General features: G+C 39.6%; 1 protein-coding gene across 1 annotated transcript in view; it reads right to left on the bottom strand.

Annotated features, from left to right (window-relative positions):
• LOC124712295 (trypsin delta-like) overlaps window positions 1–24,575 on the bottom strand; it is a 66,035-nt gene that overhangs the window by 23,993 nt on the left and 17,467 nt on the right. Inside the window, exon 2 of the mRNA XM_047242588.1 lies at window positions 16,307–16,596. Within this exon, the coding sequence (XP_047098544.1) occupies window positions 16,307–16,596 (290 nt within the window). The remainder of the gene's footprint in view (window positions 1–16,306; window positions 16,597–24,575) is intronic.

Raw genomic sequence — 24,575 nt, 5'->3', positions numbered from 1 at the left:
ACCTGGCCTCCCGCATGCCCACTATACGCCCTCGCTCAAAGTCCGTCAACTGCACATACGGTTCACGTCCACGCTGTCGCGGCATGCTACCAGTGTTAAAGACTGCGATGGAGCTCCGTATGCCACGGCAAACTGGCTGACACTGACGGCGGCGGTGCACAAATGCTGCGCAGCTAGCGCCATTCGACGGCCAACACCGCGGTTCCTGGTGTGTCCGCTGTGCCGTGCTTGTGATCATTGCTTGTACAGCCCTCTCGCAGTGTCCGGAGCAAGTATGGTGGGTCTGACATGCCGGTGTCAATGTGTTCTTTTTTCCATTTCCAGGAGTGTACATTCTGACATAAGAAAGCAATTAAAATTCACATAAAACTGTTTAATTTACTGAAAGGAAAGCAAAACAAAAGACCATGTGAGCCAATGAAAAGTTGAAATTCACGTTTAAGTTGGCCAGGGTGGCCGAGCGGTTCTAGGCGCTACAGTCTGGAACCGCGCGACCTCTACGGTAGCAGGTTCGAATCCTGCCTCGGGCATGGATGTGTGTGCTGTCCTTAGGTTATTTAGGTTTAAGCAATTCTATGTTCTAGGGGACTGATGACATCAGATGTTAAGTCCCATAGTGCTCAGAGCCATTTTTCACGTTTACGCACCTATAAATAGTACTGTATCAGTACTGCACAATGAAATCACTTATTAACTTCTCAGAACTAAATTAAAATGAAGTTTAGTTGTTATTAGCGACTTTCTTTACCCTGGCTTCCTGAGAAAAGATTTTTGAAAGAGGTTTTTATATTATAAATAGACACACAGTTTAGCTGAAATCTATATTCTGTCTTCAAAGCACTAACGTAGAAAATCCAGTTTCGCAAAGATAGCGTGTTGAAAACGATAATAGTATACGAAACTCTCTTGTTTTCAAAACATAAAACTCGTCATCCATCCTTGCCCAAAATTGAAAGAGTAATGTACTACTAAACTTTCTTTTGGTTTCGCCACTTGTCATAGAGCCTATGAAAACTTCTTCTTCGGCTGTTGAATGACCTTCGGGAGTAGCATGAAATGTATGCCTAACCCAGCTTTAATGCGCCACAGAATTTTCGACAGCAATAAAATACTTTTCCATTTTCCAGCGTAGTTAAAGGATTTTGTATTGCCACAAAAACTGCTTTTGCATGTTTTTCATCAGTGTTGAAGGTGATCAATTGCGACGAATCTAATCCTCATCCTCCATTCCGTGGTGCGATGTTTGTCATTATATCGTATTGGAAACCATGTTCCTATACCAGAGCTAAATGTTGCAGTCATTGTAACTACAAATGGAAACCACAGACTCAAGTGGAAAGACTGTGTCCAACGGATGCCTAGAAATAAGATAACTAAATAAGGAACCCAGCAGGAAAGAGAGACGTTGGACACCCTGAAACGTCCCCTTAGAAGAATTATACGAGACTGTGCTGAAACTGACACACAATATTTTTAGCGCAACGCAATCTGACTTTCAAAAATCCCTACAAAAAAATGGCCCTCACTAACATTAACCTATACGTTTCACAAATCGCTTACCTCACAAAAATCTTGGTTACTCGAACTACTGCAATACAACGAGCGCCACTACTGCCAGCTAAATAAAAGATTCAAACTACTGAAGGCACTAACTACTGATAGGGATAGTTAGCAAATGAAAGATTTTAATAGAGGACAAACAATGTATTTACCTTAATATCATCAAAAGTCATAATATGTACAGCAGTTCATGACATCCAGTCTTACAAATTTCAAAACTCCGCAATTTCTTTCCCCACATTCACCACTGCTGGCGGCTCACCTCCAACTGCCCAACGCTACGCGCTGTTCACATCCAGCTGCCGCTGCCCAACACTACAATGGCGAGTATTACAAAAATGCCAACCAGCCACAGACGGCACACAGCATAGCCAGTGATTTTCATCAGAGCGCTACGTGGCGTTACCAATATAAAAACCTAAACAGCCTACTTACATAGCCCCCATGCTCCCCACAAAAATTTTACAAATTGTTTTGGGCAGTGGCCGATACAGATTTGAAAAATATTTTCATAATTACAATGACAAAGAAATCAAATGCACACACTTATTGATACAATGTTGGTCAAAAGCTAAAATTTTCTCACAGTCCATAAAGACAGTCCTGATCGTTCATCACAGTAAAATAGCAGTGTTTTTCTCAAAGTCTGAGCAGTAAAAGAAAATGCACACGGAGGTAGTGGGTTTCCATGCAGTCTTGAAGAAGTAATGTTGTCCTTCCAACGGAAAGACAGTGCTTACTCTTGGCATGCAGACAGGTAATGGGCCACAACAGAGCAAACCTACAGCAGAGTCAGTCCAAGTTCAAGAATATTGGTAGGTAGGTCATCACAGAGTAGAGCCACTGTAGTCCTGGTAGAGAGTATGGTATTGGTGCGCCACCAGAGGTGCAGACGCACTGCAGTCCTTGTAGAAATAATGGTATTGGTGGGTCATCAAAGGAGCAGACCCACTGTGGTCCTTGTAGAAATAATGGTATTGGTGGGTCATCAAAGGTGCAGACCCACTGTAGTCCTTGTAGAGATGGCCCGCAGCCATCTATTGCGACTGTGCAGGTGCACAATCACCATCGAAGAGTCTTGTGGAGAATATAGCAAGTCCATAAACCACCACTTGTGCACTCACAAAGTTTTTTTTTAACCGTCCTTAGAACCAGCAATGCTGTTAACCAGTCCCTTGCTGAATTATTAACACACGTGCAAACACTATCAGTCCCTACTTCTCACATATTGTCCATATACTATGACCAACAGAAACGTGTGCAGTGAAATGTAGCTTGCAAGTTACTTAATTCGATGAACTGGTGTCAATTACAATTTTATAACATAAGAATACAATAACAAAGGTACAAAATACATCATTAAAACATATTAATACAGATAACATTTGTAGTAATAGGGGCTTTACAAAATAATAGGAATAAACATGTACATCAGTGTTACAAGAATTATGACACAAGTACATATATAAAATAATGAGAACAGTTTTCGAAACATTAATTTCACACATGAGCATTAAAACAGAACAGAATAAATAATGTCCAAACATCTTTACAAAGAAAATAACTTAGTATTTGAAAAATTCTACAACATAAATCTTATTAGCTAAACACATAAAGACAGGAAAAAGACAAATTCACATAGTGTAATAACACAAAAATACAGGACAGGGTTTGTTTTCAGTGTAACATTTGGTACTGCAGTCCAATCCAAAACGTCATTCCATAGATCTTTCGTCTTATTTCAACATTTGTTTCCACCAAAAAAAATCCTATCCAAGCATGCTTTCTGTATTTATATGTTCACATATTTCTTACCTCATTATTTATTTTCCATTATCTTACCTCATCATTTACTCCCAAGAAAATCCTACCTAAACCTGTTGTCCCTAAACCCTAATTTTTGTTCATATCTTCTTTCAAAATCCTTTTTTGGCCAAACCATTTTCTTAAAGCTTCTCAATGCATTTCATCCAATTCATCACAACTCGTTCTCATATATAGTCTACCCCCTCTTAAGCTACTGAGCTCAGATGCTAAATTAAGGGACGAGGTAATGCAGCAGCGCAAAACAATTAACACAAACAGCAATGACAAAAAAATGGAAATTGGCAAAGCAATTGCAATATTACAACTAATATAAAGCACTGTGCAGCAAACAAGAAAAATAAATCCGTAGTAAAACTGGCTTAACAGAGTAATACAAAGTCAAATTCAGTAACACTATGCCTGGCAAACAGCAGCAGCAAATGCAATAACTTATATCTAAACATGACAAAGCTCAAGCAGAAAAAATATTACAGTAAAAAAGGCCATGTTTAATACCTATGTCACATCTTAACACTAGGGTGATGCATCACGAGAACTTACTCTAGCAGACAAGTTACCAAATTGTAAAAAAAATTATTTATGCAGTTCCTGTGAAGGGAAATGTCTATTTATGTTCCCTCGTTTTCTTGGAAGTAGATCATAATTTTTTTTTACTGGATCTGTACGCATAAAATAACTATATTAGTAAATCTATTAAATTTTATTTTAACCAATGCTGCAGTGCAGCTAGAAACTAGATATTAAACAAAACAATGCAAAGCAAGGCGTGAAACGTCATTCGCTAGCCATAAGGCATTTCATAATGCAGTAACCAATCTTCCAACTAGCAAGACAATAGACATGAAATGTTTCTCATCATTTTATTTCAGTAAATATCATAAATTAAGAACTCTACAGTGTAATCATGTTATCAAGTTTGAGGGTGTCGTATTTGCGATGCATTCTATAAAGGAATGTCAATAGCGAGGGTAATGGCCTTTTTTTTCTTCTCCACCTGTGCCTCTGAAAGGCAAACACTAATGGCTTTTTTCCAGGCATCTGTCGCGCAGCTGGGTGCCCACGATGCATTACGTGAAGGTGGTCACTTAACTTTCTTACCGAAATATTTACGACAGCAATTTCCGCTACAGTGACAGTCTCATATAAAAATATTTCACAGGTCAAGAATTTGCGTTACAAATCTGTGGAAACAAAATCCTATTGATATAACAGTGTCAAAAAAATTTTCTTCGGCATTGTAATACATTCACGCATTTATATGCATTTCATAACTCTTAAAGTACGATTCTTGGTTTGCAACAACCGTTTTCACAAACCAGAGTCCCTAACCACTACTCATTATTCCTTACCTTATTCGTCGACGCTTCTTCAATATTTCATCATAACAGATACATAGCATAATCAAATAACCCATATAGCATCAGCTTATTGATCATAAACATACTGCAACGCATAATACACATAGTCATCGTAATAATAACATCATAACACCTCAGTCAACTCTCAAAATCGTCGTAGCTTCCTCCAACAATTTCAAAACCTAAAAAACTTCTCTGCTCATGTCAAACGTGTCATCTGCCTCAAACGTACTTTAAAAATCATGATCCCATACCAAATATATCATTCAAAGCTCTCATAGTATCACAAAGGTTCCGAAAAAATAAGAACATTTCACAAAATACAGACAAAATGCAATTTCATAAGTGTGAAGTTATCCAACCATGTAATTACGTAAACATCTGTCAATGATGTAGTAAAAAAAAGTTTGTCTCTCAGTTAAATGATCAGATAGCTGTGTAATTTATGTGTTAGAGAAATATGGTACCGATGTGTAAAGTTGTAAAAGCAAATACCATATTAGCTAGGGCTCCTTGTGATTGCCAGACACATGGTACACAAAGTAGGCGTGTACCCCCTGAGGATTAATGTAATTATACCCTCAGGTATTACAGATTACAGCAATGGAATGAAATGTATCACGGAAAACCCCTGTAATTCAAAAATCTTGAAAAATAAATGGTTCAAGTACAAAATTAATCACTCAAATGTGTGTCCTGTAGCGTTAAATGTGCGTCTTGTTGTAAGATAATTCTGTGGAAGTGTCGTAGTTATCGTCCTCTGTAAGCAAAGTTCTGATGAAGTCAATGTACTTACCGCATAATAAACGGAGTGAATTGCTTTGCTTATACATATCTTAGTTATTACGCTTATTGCCGTGATGAAGGAAGTACTGTGCTGTAACGTATTGTTGTGCTATGAAAAAGGCTGTCTCATTGTAGCTATACCACAAAAGTTACTACTAAAACAAGTTTTACTTTCCAGAATAATTCAGAAAAACTGTGCAGATATAAAACAGATACACTGCAAAAGCAACATTATAAATTGTCGCTCATTAGTAGCGTCGTGATATAATCATGTAGTTGTCACATAAACTAACCACTGTGTCATCTGGTATCTCACAGAAAGTGCTTTAAATCAAGAATGTATCTTCAAGGAAACCAAAATGTTGCATTAAAATCTCATTAGCAGTGCCGGTATATGTTCCAAGTATGTGAGCTTCATAGTCGTTACGCGATCATGCAACTAAGAAGCAAGAATGTACAAACAACAACACTGCGTCGTCCGTTCACTATAACAATGCATTCGTAATTTCTATTTAAATAAGTTCTCTTGGTTCTTGACTGGATATTTAGCTTCAAACACTGTTGCATGTTAACAATTTCTTAAGTCTGACAAAGCATACTAGAAATGTGAAGTGGAAAGTTTTATGGCAAAGACAAAGTTAAAAAGCAGATTATATTTCAATAAACGGTTTTACATGTGAAATGTGGTGTAAACCTTTACTCTTCCTAGTACGCGAGTTTCAACATCAACGCAATTATCATGTGGTATACGTCGGATTCTGTAAGGTCCATTGTAAACTAGAGAGAATTTGTGACTCAACTGTTTCTTCTTATGTGACAATGAATGAGCTTTAATGAGAACCTTCTGACCAATATATAATTTCTTTGCATTTGTTTTGTCGTGTAGTTTTCTCCTTTTGTCTGCTGCAGATTTTATATTTTTAATAGCTAAATCAACTATGTCTTTGTGTCGAAGTTTACGTGGTTTCGGAAAAGATACAAGCTCTCTGATTCTGTTCGGTGGTTCTTCATTCTTTAGTACAAGAGTAGGTGGTAAAGCAGTGGAGTCGTGAGGCATTTCATTCAGCACGTTTTGAAATAAGTGTAAATATCTGTCCCAATTCTGATGCTTTCTGTGACAATAAAGTCTGCAAAGCTTATTGATTTCTTTCATAATCCGTTCAGATGGGTTACAATGTGGTGAGTACAATGAAATAAAAACGGGTTTGATTTTATGATTCCGAAGCATGCGTGACCAAACAGCAGATCTGAATTGCGGTCCATTATCTGAAATGACTTTACTAACGTGTCCAACTTCACGTAAGAAATTTTTAACAAAGGCTTTGGATACAGACCGTCCAGTGGCTTTACGTAACGGAGTGAAAGAAACAAATTTTGAAGTAAGTTCAACAGCGACTAGAACGTACGAAAATCCATTCGATGTTCCCAAGAGTTCAACAGCAGCAAATTCTTTTAATTTAGAAGGAATGATAGGAAACAACGGAGCACGATGTGAGATAGTAGATGGTTTCGCCTTTTGACAAAGTTTACAAATAGACAGGACTCTTCGAATTCTCTTTTCCATGTAGTTAAAATAACAAGTCGTTCGAAAAATATGATAACATTTTCGTGGACCAAAATGTGCGTAGCTGAAATGAATGTACCAAATGAGCTTATTAACAAAATCGTCTGGAATGCAAAGTACCCATAGCTTGTCATCAACAGTGCAGCGTTTGAAGAGTATGTTATTTCTAACCAGATAATAATGCCGAATCTGAGTGTGTGTCTTTTCATGCCATTTACTTTTGATGTCTTTCCAAATCGGATCTTTATCTTGTTCATGAGCAATGTCCTTTAAAGATGTGGTGATGAAGTTTACAAAGGCGACTTTCTGAATGTAAAGAATACTGAAATTTTTCTCGAGGTTGCCTTCTGTGTTACTTTTCTCAAACCCAGCCGGTGCGCGTGATAGTGCGTCCGCAACAATGTTCTCCTTGCCGAGAATGTAGACTATTGTGAAGCGGAATTCTTGCAGAAACAATACCCAACGTTTTAACCTGTCATGATTTAATTTTGAAGACATAAGAAATTGTAATGCACGATGATCACTGTATACTTTTACGTGCTTACCAGAAAGAAGGAAACGGAATTTGTTAAATGCCCAAACGATAGCTAAAGCTTCTAATTCAGTAACGGAATAATTTTTTTCAGATTTTGTTAGCACTCGGCTAGCAAAAGCAATGGTTTTCTGAACAGTAATGTCATTTTCTATGGCTTCTTGAAATAAATGGGTACCAAGACCGACTTTAGAAGAATCCGTGCTAAGGCAAAAGTCTTGAGAGATCTGGATGAGCTAGTATTGGCGCGTTAAGTAGCGATTCTTTCAAAGAATTGAATTTCAACTGTGCTTGTTCGTCCCAGTTCCAAATAGTATTCTTTCCAGTGAGAGAACAATGTTTTGGTGTAACTAGAATTTGCATATTCAGAAAAAGACGGTAAAAATTGACGAGACGTAGAAAACTGCGGACTTGTCTTTTTGTGGATGGAACTGGAATGGCCCTGATTGCTTCTAACTTTTCAGGATCCGGCTGAATGCCTTCAGAAGAAATAATATGTCCCAAAAACCTTATCTTTGACCTACCGAATTCAGATTTTTCCAAGTTAACTGTAATTCCAGATTCTGCAAAAATACGTAACAAACTGTTGAGGATGCGATTATGTTGTTCCCATGAGGCTTCTGCTATTAGAATATCATCCACATATAAGGTGATGTGACGTTTTAAGAAATCAGGTAATATGGAATTTAGCCCGCGAATGAAGGCTGCCGAAGAAGTATTCAAACCAAAAGGAAGTTTCCGAAATTGATAACAAACGCCGAAACAAAGAAAAGATGTGTATTTTCTACATTCTGGATGAAGCTCGATCTGATAAAAGCTGGATCTGAGATCAATGGAAGACAACACTTTTACACCATTAAAAATTTGAAGAAGTTCTTCCATCGTCTGCGGCCTGTCTGTTTCAGGAATGATTTGTCTCGAATCTAAGACAAGCCTGATCGATCCATTTTTCTTCTCAACAACATGTAATGGATTGTTGTATGAGCTTACTGCAGGCTCAATAATGCCCTCGTTATGCATAGATTGTATTTCGTTTCTAACACGGTCCCTATAATGCGCCGGAATTACGTATGGTCCTAACACAAAATTTAGTATGCTCACGAACACGAAATCGGTATTCAAATCCCTTGATTGTTCCTGTTTTGTGAGTAAAAACTGTGGAATGTGCTTGTAAAATCTCAAAAAGGTCTTGCCTATCAGTGTCATTACAATTCTCAATTGTTCGAGTTTTATTCTGAATTAACTCATTAGTATCAAATATATCGTCGATATCATCCCTGTCAGTACTTGCAGAGTGATTGTTAGTGTCTAGTTCCGTAGAAAATTCCGAACTGTTGTATAACAGAAGGTAAAGCCGATTAATTTCCTCGTCATGGTTTGAGAGCCAATCTTCAAACTTCAAAGCTATTGACTTACCATCTTTCTCTAAACTTATTTCAGCATCGTGAAAGTTTAAGATTGCTTCGTATTCATTAAAAAAGTCTACTCCCAATATAATTTCCGTCGACAATAATGGAACAATGAGAAAGTTCATAGAGAAGCTGTGGCTTTGACAAAAGAATTCTAAGTTGGTTTGTTGGCGCACATCTACACTTTTTCCAAAGATTGCACCTTGTAATTTAATCTTACGTAACGGAAGTGTGGGACAATCGTTCGATTTGTTGCATTTGCTAAAGGCTGTTTCACTAATTACTGAAATGGGACTGCCAGAGTCAAGTACTGCAGTAAATTTTACGTCATTTACTGTAATGTGAATCACAGGATATGCAATGTTGTTATGTTTTACGTCGTGTTCCTGGAGTAAGATGTCCCTAATGTCTTCCATTTTTACGTAATTACTAGCTACGGCAACTGCGTCGTCAGTTTCATACGTACGTTTTGTGGCTGCCAGCGGTATGAGTCATTGCCTATTGTCTCTTTGTTGGCGCGCGTCGTTATTGGGATTTGGAGACCTAACTTTTACAAATTCACCTTGTCGAGAGGGCCCTGCTCTGTTTGAATCCCGCCAGTCCTGATGCAATTCAGGTCTGTCTTTACGATCATATCGTCTGTCGTCATGTCGGTAGATTCCATAGTTTCTTTCTTGTCGGTCACGTGGTGGAGAATTTCTCTCTGAATCGTAACTGTGCACTGGACCATTGCGTCTAAAGTTATTCTGTCTCCCCTGATAATATTTATTTTGGTTCCCATATTGTCTGTTCCTCTGATTGTCTCTGTGATAGTCATTACCGTGGAGAGGTGATCTTTCCCTGTAATTATTACTACTCTGCCAACGGTTGTCATACGGGTGGTGTCTGTTTTGGTCACTATTTGTGTTGTGAGAATACCCTTGTCGTGTCTAGTTGTTATTTCTTTCATCGCGGAATTGCGACGGATGTGACCTGTAATTGTTGTGTTCCTGTTTTCGCATTCCGCGATTGTCAATGTCAATTTCTAATTCTTGTAAGAGTCCCTGGAAAGTTTCAATGTCGTCTTTGCAACGTCCTGCCAAAATAATATGCCGTAAATGTTCAGGTAATTTGATTACGCAAATGTGGATGAGTTCTGAGGGGCTGTATGGGTTTGACAGGTACTGATTCTTGTGCAACATGTCTTCAAAATATTTCACAAGACTGGAAAATTCTGATTGTTCGAAATGTTTCATCATTATGATGCCATGTTTTACTCGGTCTTGTGTGGCTTGAGACCAATATGCTGAGAGGAAGGCATGGTAAAATTCTCCTTCACTCTGGCAATCGTGAATGACTGATCGCATTCTTACAGCTGGTTCATTCTCTAAGTAGCCACACATAAATTCTAATCTGTGTTCTAATGACCAGTTGGGTGGAAAACAATGAGAGAATTGATGAAGCCACGCTTGTGGATGAATGTCGTTGCCATAATTCGTAATGTTTTGAATTTACGTGTAGTAATGAACAGCTTATAGTCAAAATCATCATGTCGGCGAGTCGCATGTCGGTCATTGTTACGTCGTTTCGGCGGTTCCATCTCAAAATTCGGTGTACCTTGCCAATTTATTTCATAATTTCCGAAGTGCCCTGTGTTATTATTTTGTGGTTGTTCCGTATTTCTATGTCCCTCTTCCCGTATTGGAGCGCGAGTGTCCTCTGAAATACGTAATTCTTGTATTACCTGTGTCAGCTGATCTTGTACTTCCCGGATTTCTCTTTGGTGTTGCGTATTAATTTGAATCAGATCTTGTTTGAATTTCCTAATTTGTTCGCACTCTTCTGTGTCATTAAAGACTACCGGTTTTGTGTCATTCAGATTATCATCTACCTTCGTAGATAAATTATTTATTGATCCGAAAGTTCAACTACTTTCTCTGATAATGAACTAATTTCCTCCATGTGTCTTTCTGAACCAATTTTCAGAGTATCTACTGTGTCCTTTAAGTTTTCTTCAGTTTTTGCAACTTGCGTAACCGAATCGGTAGATGCAACTGAGTCAATTTTAGCTTGCAAGGTCTCATGATTTTGATGAACAATAGTTTGCAGTTCTTTTATGGCTGCTTCGTGATTCTGTAATGCATTTTCATACCGCAAAAAAATAGGTTGAAAATGCTAACAAATCTGTGTTTTTACGTCATTACAGACTTTTTGACATTTCGATTCAATGTTATGTAACTCAGCAGTTAAATCTTCATGTGTTTGTTCAAGTGTGGTGTCTAACTTTTGAAGCTTTTGCTGTGTTTGTCTCTGATTTTGTTCCATTGTGTCTAACTGTTGCTGTGTTTGTCTCTGATTTTGTTCCATTGTGTCTAACTTTTGAAGATTTTGTTCCATTGTGTCTAACTTTTGAAGATTTTGCTGTGTTTGTCTCTGATTTTGTTCCATTGTGTCTAACTTTTGAAGCTTTTGTCCCATTTGTTGCATTAATTGAAATAACAATGCACTGGTGTCTGAAACATGTTCCTCAGTGCTATTCGGCAATGCATTTGAACCGGCAATATTCGCAGTTTGAAAAGCAGAAAATGTGTCTTGACTTATTTGAGAAAACGGTGAGGACGCAAAACCTGAATCTACAGTATTGGCAAGATTGTTTCCTGTCATTTCGGATTCCTGAGGCAAGCTGTTGCCGACCGATCGATCGATAATGCTTCCCTGTTCACTAATTTTTCCACTGTCTACACCATTGTTTGCAGCCCGCTCCATTTCCCTATGTACAATTACCAAATTACTACTTTGAACATTAGTTAATTCATTACTCGGTGGCGCTAACACACTGCTTTCGTCTTCACTGTCGTTTCTCAGTTTACTTTGGAGCCTAGTATTACGTTTTTCACACGCCATTATTGTCACAATATTTCACACGATAACACAGAAAAGCACAATTTGAAGAGCAAAAATAATAGAACACATTAACGTAGCACTGAAAATAATATCTCGTTAATTGCAAGCGCAGCTGCGAAATACTTGCTGTAAATTTATATGCATGCCACAACTGTTTCACTGTACAACAATGAAAAACTACAACTACAAAGGAAATTCTCTCTATAATTATGCGCTAGCAATAAACAAAAGCTACACTAATTACACAAACTACAAGAAAAAAATCAGAAGATTTCAGTGAAGTATCCTCGGCTAAGGGTCGACATATGAAACGTCCCCTTAGAAAAATTTATACATGACTGCTTAAACTGACACACAATATTTTTAGCGCAACGCAATCTGACTTTCAAAAATCCCTACAAAAAAATGGCCCTCACTAACATTAACCTATACGTTTCACAAATCGCTTACCTCACAAAAATCTTGGTTACTCGAACTACTGCAATACAGCGAGCGCCACTACTGCCAGCTAAATAAAAGATTCAAACTACTGAAGGCACTAACTACTGACAGGGATAGTTAGCAAATGAAAGATTTTAATAGAGAACAAACATTGTATTTACCTTAATATCATCAAAAGTCATAATATGTATAGCAGTTCATGACATCCCGTCTTACAAATTTCAAAACTCCGCCATTTCTTTCCCCACATCCACGACTGCTGGCGGCTCACCTCCAACAGCCCAACGCTACGCGCTGTTCACATCCAGCTGCCGCTGCCCAACACTACAATGGCGAGTATTACAACAATGCCAACCAGCCACTGACTGCACACAGCGCAACCAGTGATTTTCATCAGAGCGCTACGTGGCGTTACCAATATAAAAACCTAAACAGCCTACTTACAACCCCTTAAAGAGATCAGACGAATAGCTGTGAAGAGAAATTGGCCAAAGGGACTAATGCTTGACGTCGGTGACGATGCTGATTTTTCAGAAACTAGAATTACGATACCTGTATAGGAATCGACTATTTTCTACATGGCTCAAAGTAAACGAGAAGCTCATAATCGCTCAATGACGTTCGTAGTTAAACACAAGGAGAGTGAGATGCTGAATGTGGAGATCCAACTTCTGATACAGTACTTTGTGGCAGTGAACTATGAAAGAGAGTGACAAAATTAGTGTAGTTTGCTTTCCAGTTGATCAAAAGGAAAACAAGAATGGATACAGGATACACATTATTTACAGCAACACATCGGAAGTTTCATTCTCTTACCGCATTTGATGGATGCTGACATCAATCTGTGGAATTCTTCTGGGGGCGCCAGTCGATTTTTATCCGTTCGTAGCGGATCGCATCTCCCACCAGGTGAGCCAGTCATGAGCGCTCGGAAGTGGGAATTATTAGTGGTCAGAGTCTAGCTAACGTGGGGGGGGGAATGGTCTCGCTTCGAGTCCCAGAGCCACCAGTCTGTCCTGTTTGGACCATTTAACCAGGTAACACAACTGGCGAATTCTTAATTTTAGTCGTCCCAAGTGGAGCTGAGATGAAAGCCACTGTCTCTGTCCACTGTACTTTCGATCACTCTTCTTTCTTTCGCTTTCTAGTCAACAGAATCCCAGAAACCCTTGGTATGGCATAGCACTGTCGTGTTTCCGAAGTTGAACGTTCGCCCGTTGTAGATACTGCTGTATAGTCCGCTATAGTCGACTTGTACGTGTGACCGACGTGGACGTTCGCCGCGTGCTCTGAATGTCTCTCTTAAAGCTGCCTTGCATCTGGCTGACGTGCCGCGGCCACACCCACACGTGGTGTTAGGCCTAAGAGATCTTTAATGGAGGGAGCGAGCCCACAACTGTGAATGCAGAGTAGAAAACTGTCTTCATAATAAAAATTTTAAAGATAATTTTCCGCTTTCCATGCAGCATCCGGTGGGACCCAGACACTTCGCCGGAAGATGGCAAGTAAGAAACATGTCACAATATCTACATCTACGTCTGCAGCTACGAGGGATATTCGGAAAGTAAGTTCCGATCGGTCATGAACTGGAAACCACTGTGGAAATCATATAAAGCTTTGCAAATATATGTTCGACAGAGTCTCTAGTATGTCTGTCGGTTACATCACTTCTCTCTTTTCAGTTCTGAGCGCATGGTGAGCACATAAAGATGCATAGAAAATAGTGTCTCCCGCCAAGTATGAGGTCTTGGTGAGAGATTTCGCCTGGTGTTATGCAGCCCACATTACAGAACTGTGATACGGTTCCTACTTTGTGATAATTCTCGGTCGCAGTCTGCAGGGGCAATGAAATTGCTCCTGCAGCGTTTTCGATGGGAAGTGTTTGATCGAGCGCACTACAGCCGGTAATTGGCTCCCTCTGTTTTCACCTCTGCTCACGTTAACTACTGGCTAATCTACTATTATTATCTATTTCACTGATTTAAAACTATCTATTTTTTAAACTGAATGAAGGTTTGAATTTTGTTTCCTTTTAATCGAAGTTTTGCAAATAATATTGTAACATGTTTTGAAGATAAGTATCACACTCATATTTACCCACCGCTTGCATCCACTTACCACGTAACAATAAGGAGCTTATAAATGTTCTGCGTGCTAGCATCTTAAGTTCCCACATATTCCGTGATTTGGTTATTGGACATTTCTGATGACTAATAGTTACTGTACCCGTAATAGGGGTCAAGAATATTACAAAGACACCATCTGCTGTGACACTCCATAGTACAGTTTTAATTTTGTTCTGCAAGCTCCCTGTAGCCTCTGCGTGGATCCTAGCTGTAGCCTGTTAGATGACATTCATCTCTGCTTCGGAGTTATACCTGTACCGAACTCCTGAAAGTAGATTATGACTGTTACTGAACGTATAGTTCGCTTTTCGCTTTGCATCTGTTTCATAGAACAGCTTTTTGTTTCACAAACCTGAACGTTTTTTAGCGCAAAAGTGTCGTATACTTGGGTAATTAAACAAAATACTGTTTCCTGTTATGATAACTGATCTGTAAAAGGCCAGCCTTCAGCGGTATTTAAATACCAATTAAGTTAATATTCTGTAAACTGACCCATTTCACACGATTGTGGTAAATCGTGAAAAGTGACCCAAGGAACATATTCACTTTCGATATCTTACGACCATATGCTAATGTTGTTAGTTGTCTGCTCTGTCTGTATATTAGTGGTGGTTTTCAACTTCACATTTTTGATAATGAAAAAGTACAGTAATGGAAAAGGGTAACAACTTTTCATTTTTGGGAGTCATATATGTTCGTGTTGTAGACTCCATTGCAACACTTGAATACGTGTATCTCCTTTGAACTATTTCAGTGTCGGTATGTGTGCACTGTGAACAACTATGGACACACGCATAATTATTAACTTTTCTCACACAGTCATACTCATCTAACGATCAATGTACGCCGTTAGTTAAAAAGTTTCAAGACTAGATTAACAAAAAAAAAAAAAAAACAGAAATGTTGTTTTAAGGCTTCAGGTGTTCCTCATAATCTCCCTGCACTTCTTCCTCCCCTCCCCTGCCCCCCGTCCCACTTGAGTGCAACGCACAAAGCGTTCATACAAGTACGTGAAACTGTCAGGAAAGTATTTCTTTGGGATTTTGGGATGCTGTTCAGCTTGTGCACCACGTTTCTTTGAACGGCGACTGTCTCGTCAAAATGTTCACCCTTCATGTGAATTTCTGCACTATGTCGTTTTGTGATTGGATTACAGTGATAACACCAAGTTTCGCCATCCGGGGTGAGTGTTTCTAGGAAAGAACTGTCTGTGTTTTGCATTTCAATCAAGTCGCAGCAGGCGTGTCAGCGTCGATCTTTTGTTCGTGAGGAAAGATATGCGGTACAAATTTTGAAGACACGTTCATTTTCTTCATAACATTCTAGAGAATGGCTGGATCCTTTGATTTAGAAATATTTCTCCGTTGCGATTTGTGGCACAATAACGTTGATACTACAACACAAGTCCACTGTTTGATACAGTCTGCTCACAACTGACTGGTAGAGTACATATGTGTTGTTTACACTCGTTAGATAAAGCTACCACCATTCATACTTTTCTGACGTTGCTTGCACGTCATGAATAAAACCAGCCTTCGAACTTCCTGAACGGACAGTGCAGGAAGATATCACATATGGCGGTGGATGTTCTCATTTCTGGGCTGGTGTGTCACTAGTTAATTTTTGATGAGAAAAAGCGACTTACCAGATTTACTTGAGAAAAATACATTGATTTCAGAACAATTAATAGTTACAGACAACTTATGTAATTAGATCAAACATATATGCGTCGAGGCACATAGTGTGTTATACACCAGTCAAAGCTAGAGCCCAGGAACGCAGGTTTCCAACATTGGCGAAGGCGCCAGGGCCGTCTTCACATTGCAGGTTTGCCCAGGAGACGATGCCCACCTGGGTGCTGACGCTGACCAGAGGCACAAACAGCACACACCAGCCGCTCAGTAACAGTGTCTATGCTCGCGAACATGTCCTGGCAAGTGGGCGGATCCACAATACTGATGTCCGCTTTCTGTAGTATGTGGGGAAGTGGCGCGTCAGTGTAAGTGGTTCCCCATCCGGTCACCGTCACTGCCAGACCACCAGGGGTGTCATACCCGTCTGAAGCCAGCACCACGGCCTGTGTGTTGTCGCCAAGTAGAGACCCAGACACCTGGAAAGCCAGCGGAAACAATGACATTCTCGTGAAATTTAAATTTTTCTCCATATACATGGTTCGAATAACTCGCTGGTCTACGAACAGTTAAATTCCTCAGAAAGTACCGATATTTCGATCACTGTGGCATAGCACAGGACTTATTTATGGTTTTTGAAACATAACAATAGTCTGCGGTGTCAGACGACTGAAAACTAATATGTGGTATCACCTCAACTCTTTATACTGATTCCAAATTTGTTTTCGGTTTTTTCCTATCACTGTCAGTTTTTCCCCAATCTGCTTTAAAATATATCGCTGTGCCAGTAAGTTATCGGTATCGTTGGAGGGAAATTTTGTCAGCACGGCGCTGTATACCTACCGGTTGCTGCACTTGTTGATGCTAGTTGTTAGTGTGTAACCCTGAAAATTTTGTTTATCTCACAGGTTATATTTTGATTATTCTGTATATATAAGACAATATTAATAAGACAGTTCGCCTGTTGTTTTGCAGCTACTGCAATGTAACGCGCAAGTGTGTCGACGACCCAAATACTTCGTGTTGTGTTGTGGAAATTGTACAATGCCTAAGAATGGTTAAAACAGACTTGGTGAAAAAAGCTTACCATACTTACTTTAAAATGAAACGTGGTGATTAGGGCAAGTGATGGGTGCCAAAGACAGTTTGCCGCTATTGTTTTGAGGATTGTGGAAAGAAAACATGCATGCCATTTGCATTTCCAATTGCGTAGGGCTAGCCTAAAAGCCACCTTAATGACTGTTACTTCTGTTTAGTTAATGTTCAGGGCTGCAGCTCCAAAAATAAGAAACAAATTGTGTATCCAAACTTTGATTCAGCCTTTGGGACACATGCACATAGAGAAGATCTGCTTTCTCCTCTTCCTCCAGCTATTTTAGAGAAAATGTCAGAAGACGATGATGAAAATTACCCAAGAGAGTAGTGATGTTTACCAGCAGGAATACGAATTTACGCCACAATTACTCTCTCCGAGTGAACCTCATAATCTCGTACGAGATTAGAATTTGCCTAAGGGATCTGGGGAACTAATTGGCTCACGGTTAATAACTAAGAATATACTGGAACCATAAACACATTACTCATGGTACAGCCATAGACAGAAAGAACTAGTTGCTTTATTCTCACAGAATGCCTCTGTAGTTTACTGCAGTGACGCAAACGAGTTGATGCACTTCTATGGCACTGAACGTGATCGTGCCCAGTGGGGACTTCCTAGACTCATCAACGAGGAGCCAGAAGGCGGGTTACTACATAATGGGAACGTGTTTTGATACATTTGTGTAGTCCATTCATTTCAACTGAAAGGGGCGTATGAGAACATGAAGATACTCTTAACCAGTCTCCATTATGAGGGACACGAGTGGCTAATCTGTGGTGACTTCAAAATTATCGGAATAATATTAGGACAGCAAGCGCGTTCTAAAATATCCCTTGCTTTATACACGAATCGGACAGTCAGGCAAGGAAAACACATTGGATTTTGAGTTTGGCCAGAGTGGAGAAATTTTGTGCCTGGAACTAATAATACCATGCACGGACCCCTTGTAGAAACACAAAAAAAGGAAATCTTGCTCCCAGCACTACACACAACATTGGACTTCATCAACCAGTTTCTAAAGGCTCTACCACAGGATGCACTCTGCTTCAAGACCTATCACGAATTTTTTCTTTATCGCACGACACATTTTTTGTTGGTCCTCAGATAAAGAAACTGATAAGGGATGAAGATTTTGATAAGACAATGAAGAGGAGAGAAAAATGCGTATGGTCCGCCTTCCGATCAGTTACTGAGAACTTTCAGGAATAACAAAGATTCTAAATGCAAGGCATTTGCTAAAAAAATGTTGTAAAATTTCGAGAAGATGGGCTGCAATATGATTTTGAAAGTCCTCATTCTACAATCACGTATCGACTACTTTCCTGAAAAGTTGGGACATTATAGTGAAGTGCTGGGTAAACGTTTTCATTAAGATATGAGGAGGTACCAGGGGAACTGGAAAACAACTATTATGGCTGAATATTGTTCGACGTTGAAGAGGGAGAGTCATCATATACAAGATCTGCAATGAAGTCAAAGAAAAGAAAGTTTAAAAATTAATGGAACACTTTTGACTTCATGTTTTTAGACAAGATAGTCACGAAATAAATTAGAGGGGGGCTCTGTAAAGCATTTCTTAAATGTATTTTATTCTTTAAATGTGTTTTTATTAAAAACTCACCTTATGAGATATGGCGTTTGAATATATTTGTGGTCTCAGAAGTACAAATCGTCAAAATATTGCTTCTTATCTTGTGTAAATACCTGACGTGATAGACAGAAACGGAAGTTGTTTCCCGAATCAGCATAAAAAATTCATTCAAGAACGCCTATATTCAACAAACCATGTGACAAAAAGTTTTAAAATACAGAATAATGTAATCTGTTTGTACGCATGGCAGATGTTTATCGAATACCATGTAGTCACAGTTTGCCGTATTTCTGACAGACCAACACCTCAGCTGAAGATCGTTGTGTGGTATTATGCTTGCAACGACAAAGCAAACACTGTGTAGATGCTGATTATGACATGAAGCCTTTCACGGCCACTTACTGCAACAGTACGATAAGGGAACCAGTTGAAATTAGGTTGACATATGGCTTTACAAACACTGACTGAGAGTTTATTCAAGTTCTTTGGATCCTGGTCGAGGGGTAAATGAGTCGCATTCCTTCATCTATCCTCTAGCGTTTACTGTGGATACACAATGGTGAGATCTACACCTAATAAGCAGTCCCTTTCATGAAGGCCGTGCCTGCGCAGCTCGAACATTCGTGAGATTATACTGCAGAGCTACAAGAGGATAAGCTGACGAAGGGTGGTTTTATTTGCTGCTAGCGCGCCCCCTCGTGGGGAGTTTAGTTGGTAATAAAAGGAAATAAAGATATTAGGTCAGTAATAACGCTTTGAAAATGACTCAAGAATTACATGTAAAGTTCTGCCGAATTTATAACGCTGAATTCCCCCCAACCACTAGAACGATTGTATTCTTGAACTGCGAACAGTAATTATAAAGGACCATGTTATATCATCCGTGAAGTACTTCCTGTTATAGAAATGATTATAACTAATAATTAAACTTCTGTTATCCATGGATAGACCCCGTCATCATGACAGTACGTGTTGGCTGTAGAGATTAGGTTTGTCTTCAGGTCAGCATGGCGAGATTCCGTAGTTAAACCCCCCTGCATTCGTCAATCTTTTTATTTCAGCAGGCTTCCCAACATCCTCAACCAAGTTCATATTAAGTTCACTTCGTTTCCATCGTTTGCAATGTTTCCTTCATTGTTCCCACTTAGATCGCAGTAGTTAGTCCTAGTAACGTCTCACTTGCTCTAGCTTAAACTTTCCTGAGAATGATCTCAGTTCGACTGCATATCTTCATTTAATGCTATACCACCTCACTCCTGTCTCCACATCTTTCCCACTTAATACGCCAGTACAGTTAAGAGTTTCATTGTTAATTTTGCAGTCATGTTTCACTTTCGCACTGTATTGCCCGAAGCGATTTGGTGTCAATCTGACTCAAAGAAGTAATCACAAATGAGTTTAGAGCATTTTATAGAGTTATTCAGCAAACACTCATCTCAGTCATTTATAGGAGACACACTGAGATTGTTGCAGTAGTGGACATGAAAGCCACCACCCACGAAAAAGAATTTGTGACCAGAATCTCATCTTGCACTCTAATGTCAGTAATTGCTGATTTCCTAAATCTCCTCATAAGGCAACTACTCATCCATCAATAAAGCAAGCTATTGCCTTGTCTATAGATACTTTAGGGGATAATATATTACGTCCAATGAGATAGTTCATTCTCACAGAGGAAAATAAAAGTAATTATTTCTTCTTCTTTACCCACTCATCTTTATTTATTGTCTTCTAGTTTATATGCTATCGATTTCAAAGTCAATAACATACATCGGTACGTCTGGGAGAGTAAAGCACTATAATTAATGGAAGAGACGCAAAACTAATTTATTTCGTGACGTTATTATCTGCTGACGTGTCCACCATCTTTAATCACCCGGCAAGCAACATGATATTCACTCTGGAGTTTCTAGCACCGCACTGAAATATGATACTAGAAATATTAAATACGAATCAAGAACACCCACAAAGGTTGTCAGATCATAATGCGTTATAGTACTTGTGTCTGAAAAATTCTCTTGAACTCGTAATGAACACTCCCTACTTGTACTCTGGACTAGTAAGTACTGCAATCATAAGACTTCATTCATGACATTCCGTGCATCTAAACTGACGCACAGAGCTGTTCGAAAAGGTCTGAAAAGCTTGTAATTGTGTTGCAGGGTGGTTTGTGCTGAGAAATGATTGTTAAGAAAAAATCGATACTTTGCACAAATTCCGAATTAATTATCATTGAAATTTGGCAATCTGCCCACGAGAGACGGTGTCTCCAAACCAACAAGAGAGCTATATAAAAATTGGGCAAAGAACGGTAGTAACGATCGAGACCGAGCCAATGGCTGTGCAGCCTCGTACGGTATTATCTGCCATGTCGGAACAAATGACAATAATTTTATCTGGGGGATGGATTGAACTTGCGCGCGCAGTGAGCTGATTGGATAACTTCAATTCTAATTGACACGGAAGCAGCCGTTGTCTCGAATCTTTCCTTCACAGTTATTTCTAAGCACAACCTTTCTTGTAAAAACCTTACAAGCTGTTAAGATTGTTTCTGACCGGCGTTTATATCCGTGCCAGAGCTGTGTAAATAAAGGTTTATTCATAAGTATCTCTGTGGTTGCGGAAGACGACTGTGAGAAAATTACAGACTATAGATATACATCAGTGGATAGCACATCCCTCCATGTTTCAACTCACATAATAGGTGCTCAATATGGACACATTCGTGACGCGGGAAACAATATGAATGTGCATTTCAGTGAAGTCGCTGTCGTTTGATCACGAAGCTGCAACAACAGCAGTCTGCCTAATAAATATGTGCACTGGGAATTAACGAAGTTGGTCCAAAGTTAGTAGTCTCGTCACTCGTTTCCCTATTTTGAGACGCTGAAGTATACACAATTCATTATGAAGATTGTGCATAAACATCAAGTTTCCCTACCCACCCCCATTCTCCCTCTAGCCTTTCTGTAGTGCACCACAGAAGTTCAGAGACAAGGAAATAATTACTTATTTCGATAAATGAGCTTTAATGAACTCAGAATCCTCACACTTTTAGCACAGAGGAAATTCCGCTGGGTCTATTTCTGTGGGAAAACACTTCAAAAGGTCTGATGTCCTATTCTCAGAGAGCAAACCTTCCATAAGAAACATAATATTACGTGGAGCAAGGTGTAAAAGTGCGGGGGCATTATTCATGCGTATCTAGTGCCACTTCTGACCTGTTCTATTCAGCACGAGCTTGCAGCGAGTAGCAACTAGTACAGGTATATACTACATGTATTACAGCTCCAAGATGTGATCAAGCAATGTTCCTTTGTTGGGGATCTTCTGTATACCGCGAGCTTCAGAGATCTAAAATCATCCGCGCCTGGGTTCGAGTTCATGTGAGTTTCTTTCTATCGTATGATTTTAACAGCATTGGCTAACATCTTGAACAATAAGTTATTTGCGGCCGATAGGCAATCATTACCCGACAACAAGTAACTTAGTTCTAGGTTACAAACGGCTCCACTAATATGCAAGAGTTTCTTAGGAGTTTCACCGTTGTTCTTTAGTATCAGTTGTGGGAACACTTCGTTGGAATTTTAGTAAATTTAAGTAGGATCTGAGTTGTAAACATACGAGCTTTCTGCAATGCCAAAGAAATTGACTTGCTACACCGGATTAAGTAGGACCACAAACTTACGAACTGAAAACGAGGCGTCGACGTTTAGTTAAACGAATCACGTTTCTTTCTGTTGGTAAATGACGTTTGTCATAGACTAAGGTACGCTCTCCACGATTACTGGCGTAGATTCAGAACAACTACGTCGACGTGAGATTCAACCTCTCATAGGATCTGTTGTGTGACCGTTACAGTATCATCACCTAGCCGGTTTACAGAGATCTTTTTTCTGCGTTCACCAACTTCAAATAAAGTGTAAAGTATCAATGGTTAGCGTGGCGAATGTTAAAGAGAAACCACATCCCCAAACCAAGCAGCAATGTCACCAGAAACAAACTCCAATGTAAATCTTTGAAATCGTCTCAAAGACCAGTGACAACCACCCATAGCGGAAGACTTATAAGGGTTCCGTGGTCAAAGGTTTTGTACCTTCATATACCGTTGCAGCATTAATTTCATTTTTAAGTGATATTTAAAATCTGCCCTATCGATAAAAAAAGGGACAATGCTTTCCAAAGTGTATTCTGCAAAGAATTTCCACTTACGTACCATTAATAGAAAGTCAGACAACTCCTTTTCATGTAATCAGTGAAAGCATTTTACTCACGACGAATTTCCTGGAATTCTGTTAAACACTTATTTTATGTCGCTGGTAACAAAAGAAGAGATTGTACTAATTCGTAGAGGTCCCATACAAAGGACCGCAGCAAGTCGGTCTAAATTATTTTATTCAGCATGAAGAGACTGATCGTCACTTATTACACAAACACATTCGTACCTTTCACCTGTGTGAACTTACGTAAATCGGTCGGAAGTTTTGGTCTCTTTTGTTTGCTGGCAACTAATCACGTATTTATGATCACTAGTTATTATTTGAAACACCTCGTAAATAGATTGTCGTGGTCAAATTGTATACAGTCTGATTACTCCTGATGCAGACTGTCGTAACGACTGATGGAGCTGTGGAATAAATTTATCTGATGAACTTACGACCGTGCGAGCTACAAAAATTCCGACCAAAGACACTCACCTTACAACATCAATATCATAACCCGCTGTTCTGCCATTGAAAGATCCGTGCATGTAGCCAGATGAGGCTTGAAAGACGGTGCCACCGCTTCCACGAATTGACGATCCGGCTCGGAAACTCATCAGAGGGACACTTTAGCCCTCCATACTTTGAGCGGCCGTCAGCGCCCAGTTGGGACTGATGATGGACGCTCCGCAGAGGTGCGAACCGCTATACTAGAACGACAGTTGCCAAGGGTAAGTTACCTATGTCGACATCGGATCCGCCAATGATTCTGCAATTCCCCCTGCTCGAAAGTCTGCCTTTTGCCGGCAACGCTACAGCAGAGCCCAGCAAGCACATAAGCCACAGTGTAAGGTGCTGTATTGTCGAAACGGTGGCTGCAGTATGGTGAGTCGCCAGCCTGTATACTCAGTTATACAAGATACGAATCTCTTGTCTGCAGCATTTTGCGCTATGGAACCTGTCAAGCATAATTTGTCATTTATGAGGTTCAGTATCACACATGACGCAAATACTGGTTGATTGAAAAAAGCTTTGTTGCCAAACACGCAATCGCATGTTTGGTGGAATCTTGATCTGTTTGACGATCCGGAGTTGCATGTTAACATATTGACGTATGCTGTTAATCTTACAAGTGGCTATATCATCTTCGCAGTCTTATCTCACACTACACTAATACGCAAAGTGAGTTACTCAGTATCACTTTCAAATTTTCGTCTCCGTGACGGGCAGTTGCACGTGGTTCCAACAAAACCTTTAGGTGAAAATGTATCATTATTCTTCACTTCACCAGAGCCATTTCAGCTTAATTGACCTTGAGAAATTTTCCAGTGACGCAATGCCTTTGAAAATAACTTCATCAGTTCTGTACTATTTTATCGCGTACAGATGTAGAGGAAATGCAAAATCGTGAAAACAGGATACTGAGAAGGAAGTTGATGAATCACCGTGAATAACGGTCACGCAAACCTAAACAGCAAACGACTGTCGTCAACTCTTAACAGCCGGCCGCTATGGTCGAGCTGTTCTAGGCGCTTCAGTCCGGAACCGCGCTGCTGCCACAGTCGC

The sequence above is a fragment of the Schistocerca piceifrons genome, chromosome 8, assembly GCF_021461385.2.
Source record: "Schistocerca piceifrons isolate TAMUIC-IGC-003096 chromosome 8, iqSchPice1.1, whole genome shotgun sequence".
Lineage (NCBI taxonomy): Eukaryota > Metazoa > Arthropoda > Insecta > Orthoptera > Acrididae > Schistocerca > Schistocerca piceifrons.
Note: the sequence above shows the minus strand (reverse complement) of the source record. Positions and strands in the feature narration are given on the sequence as shown.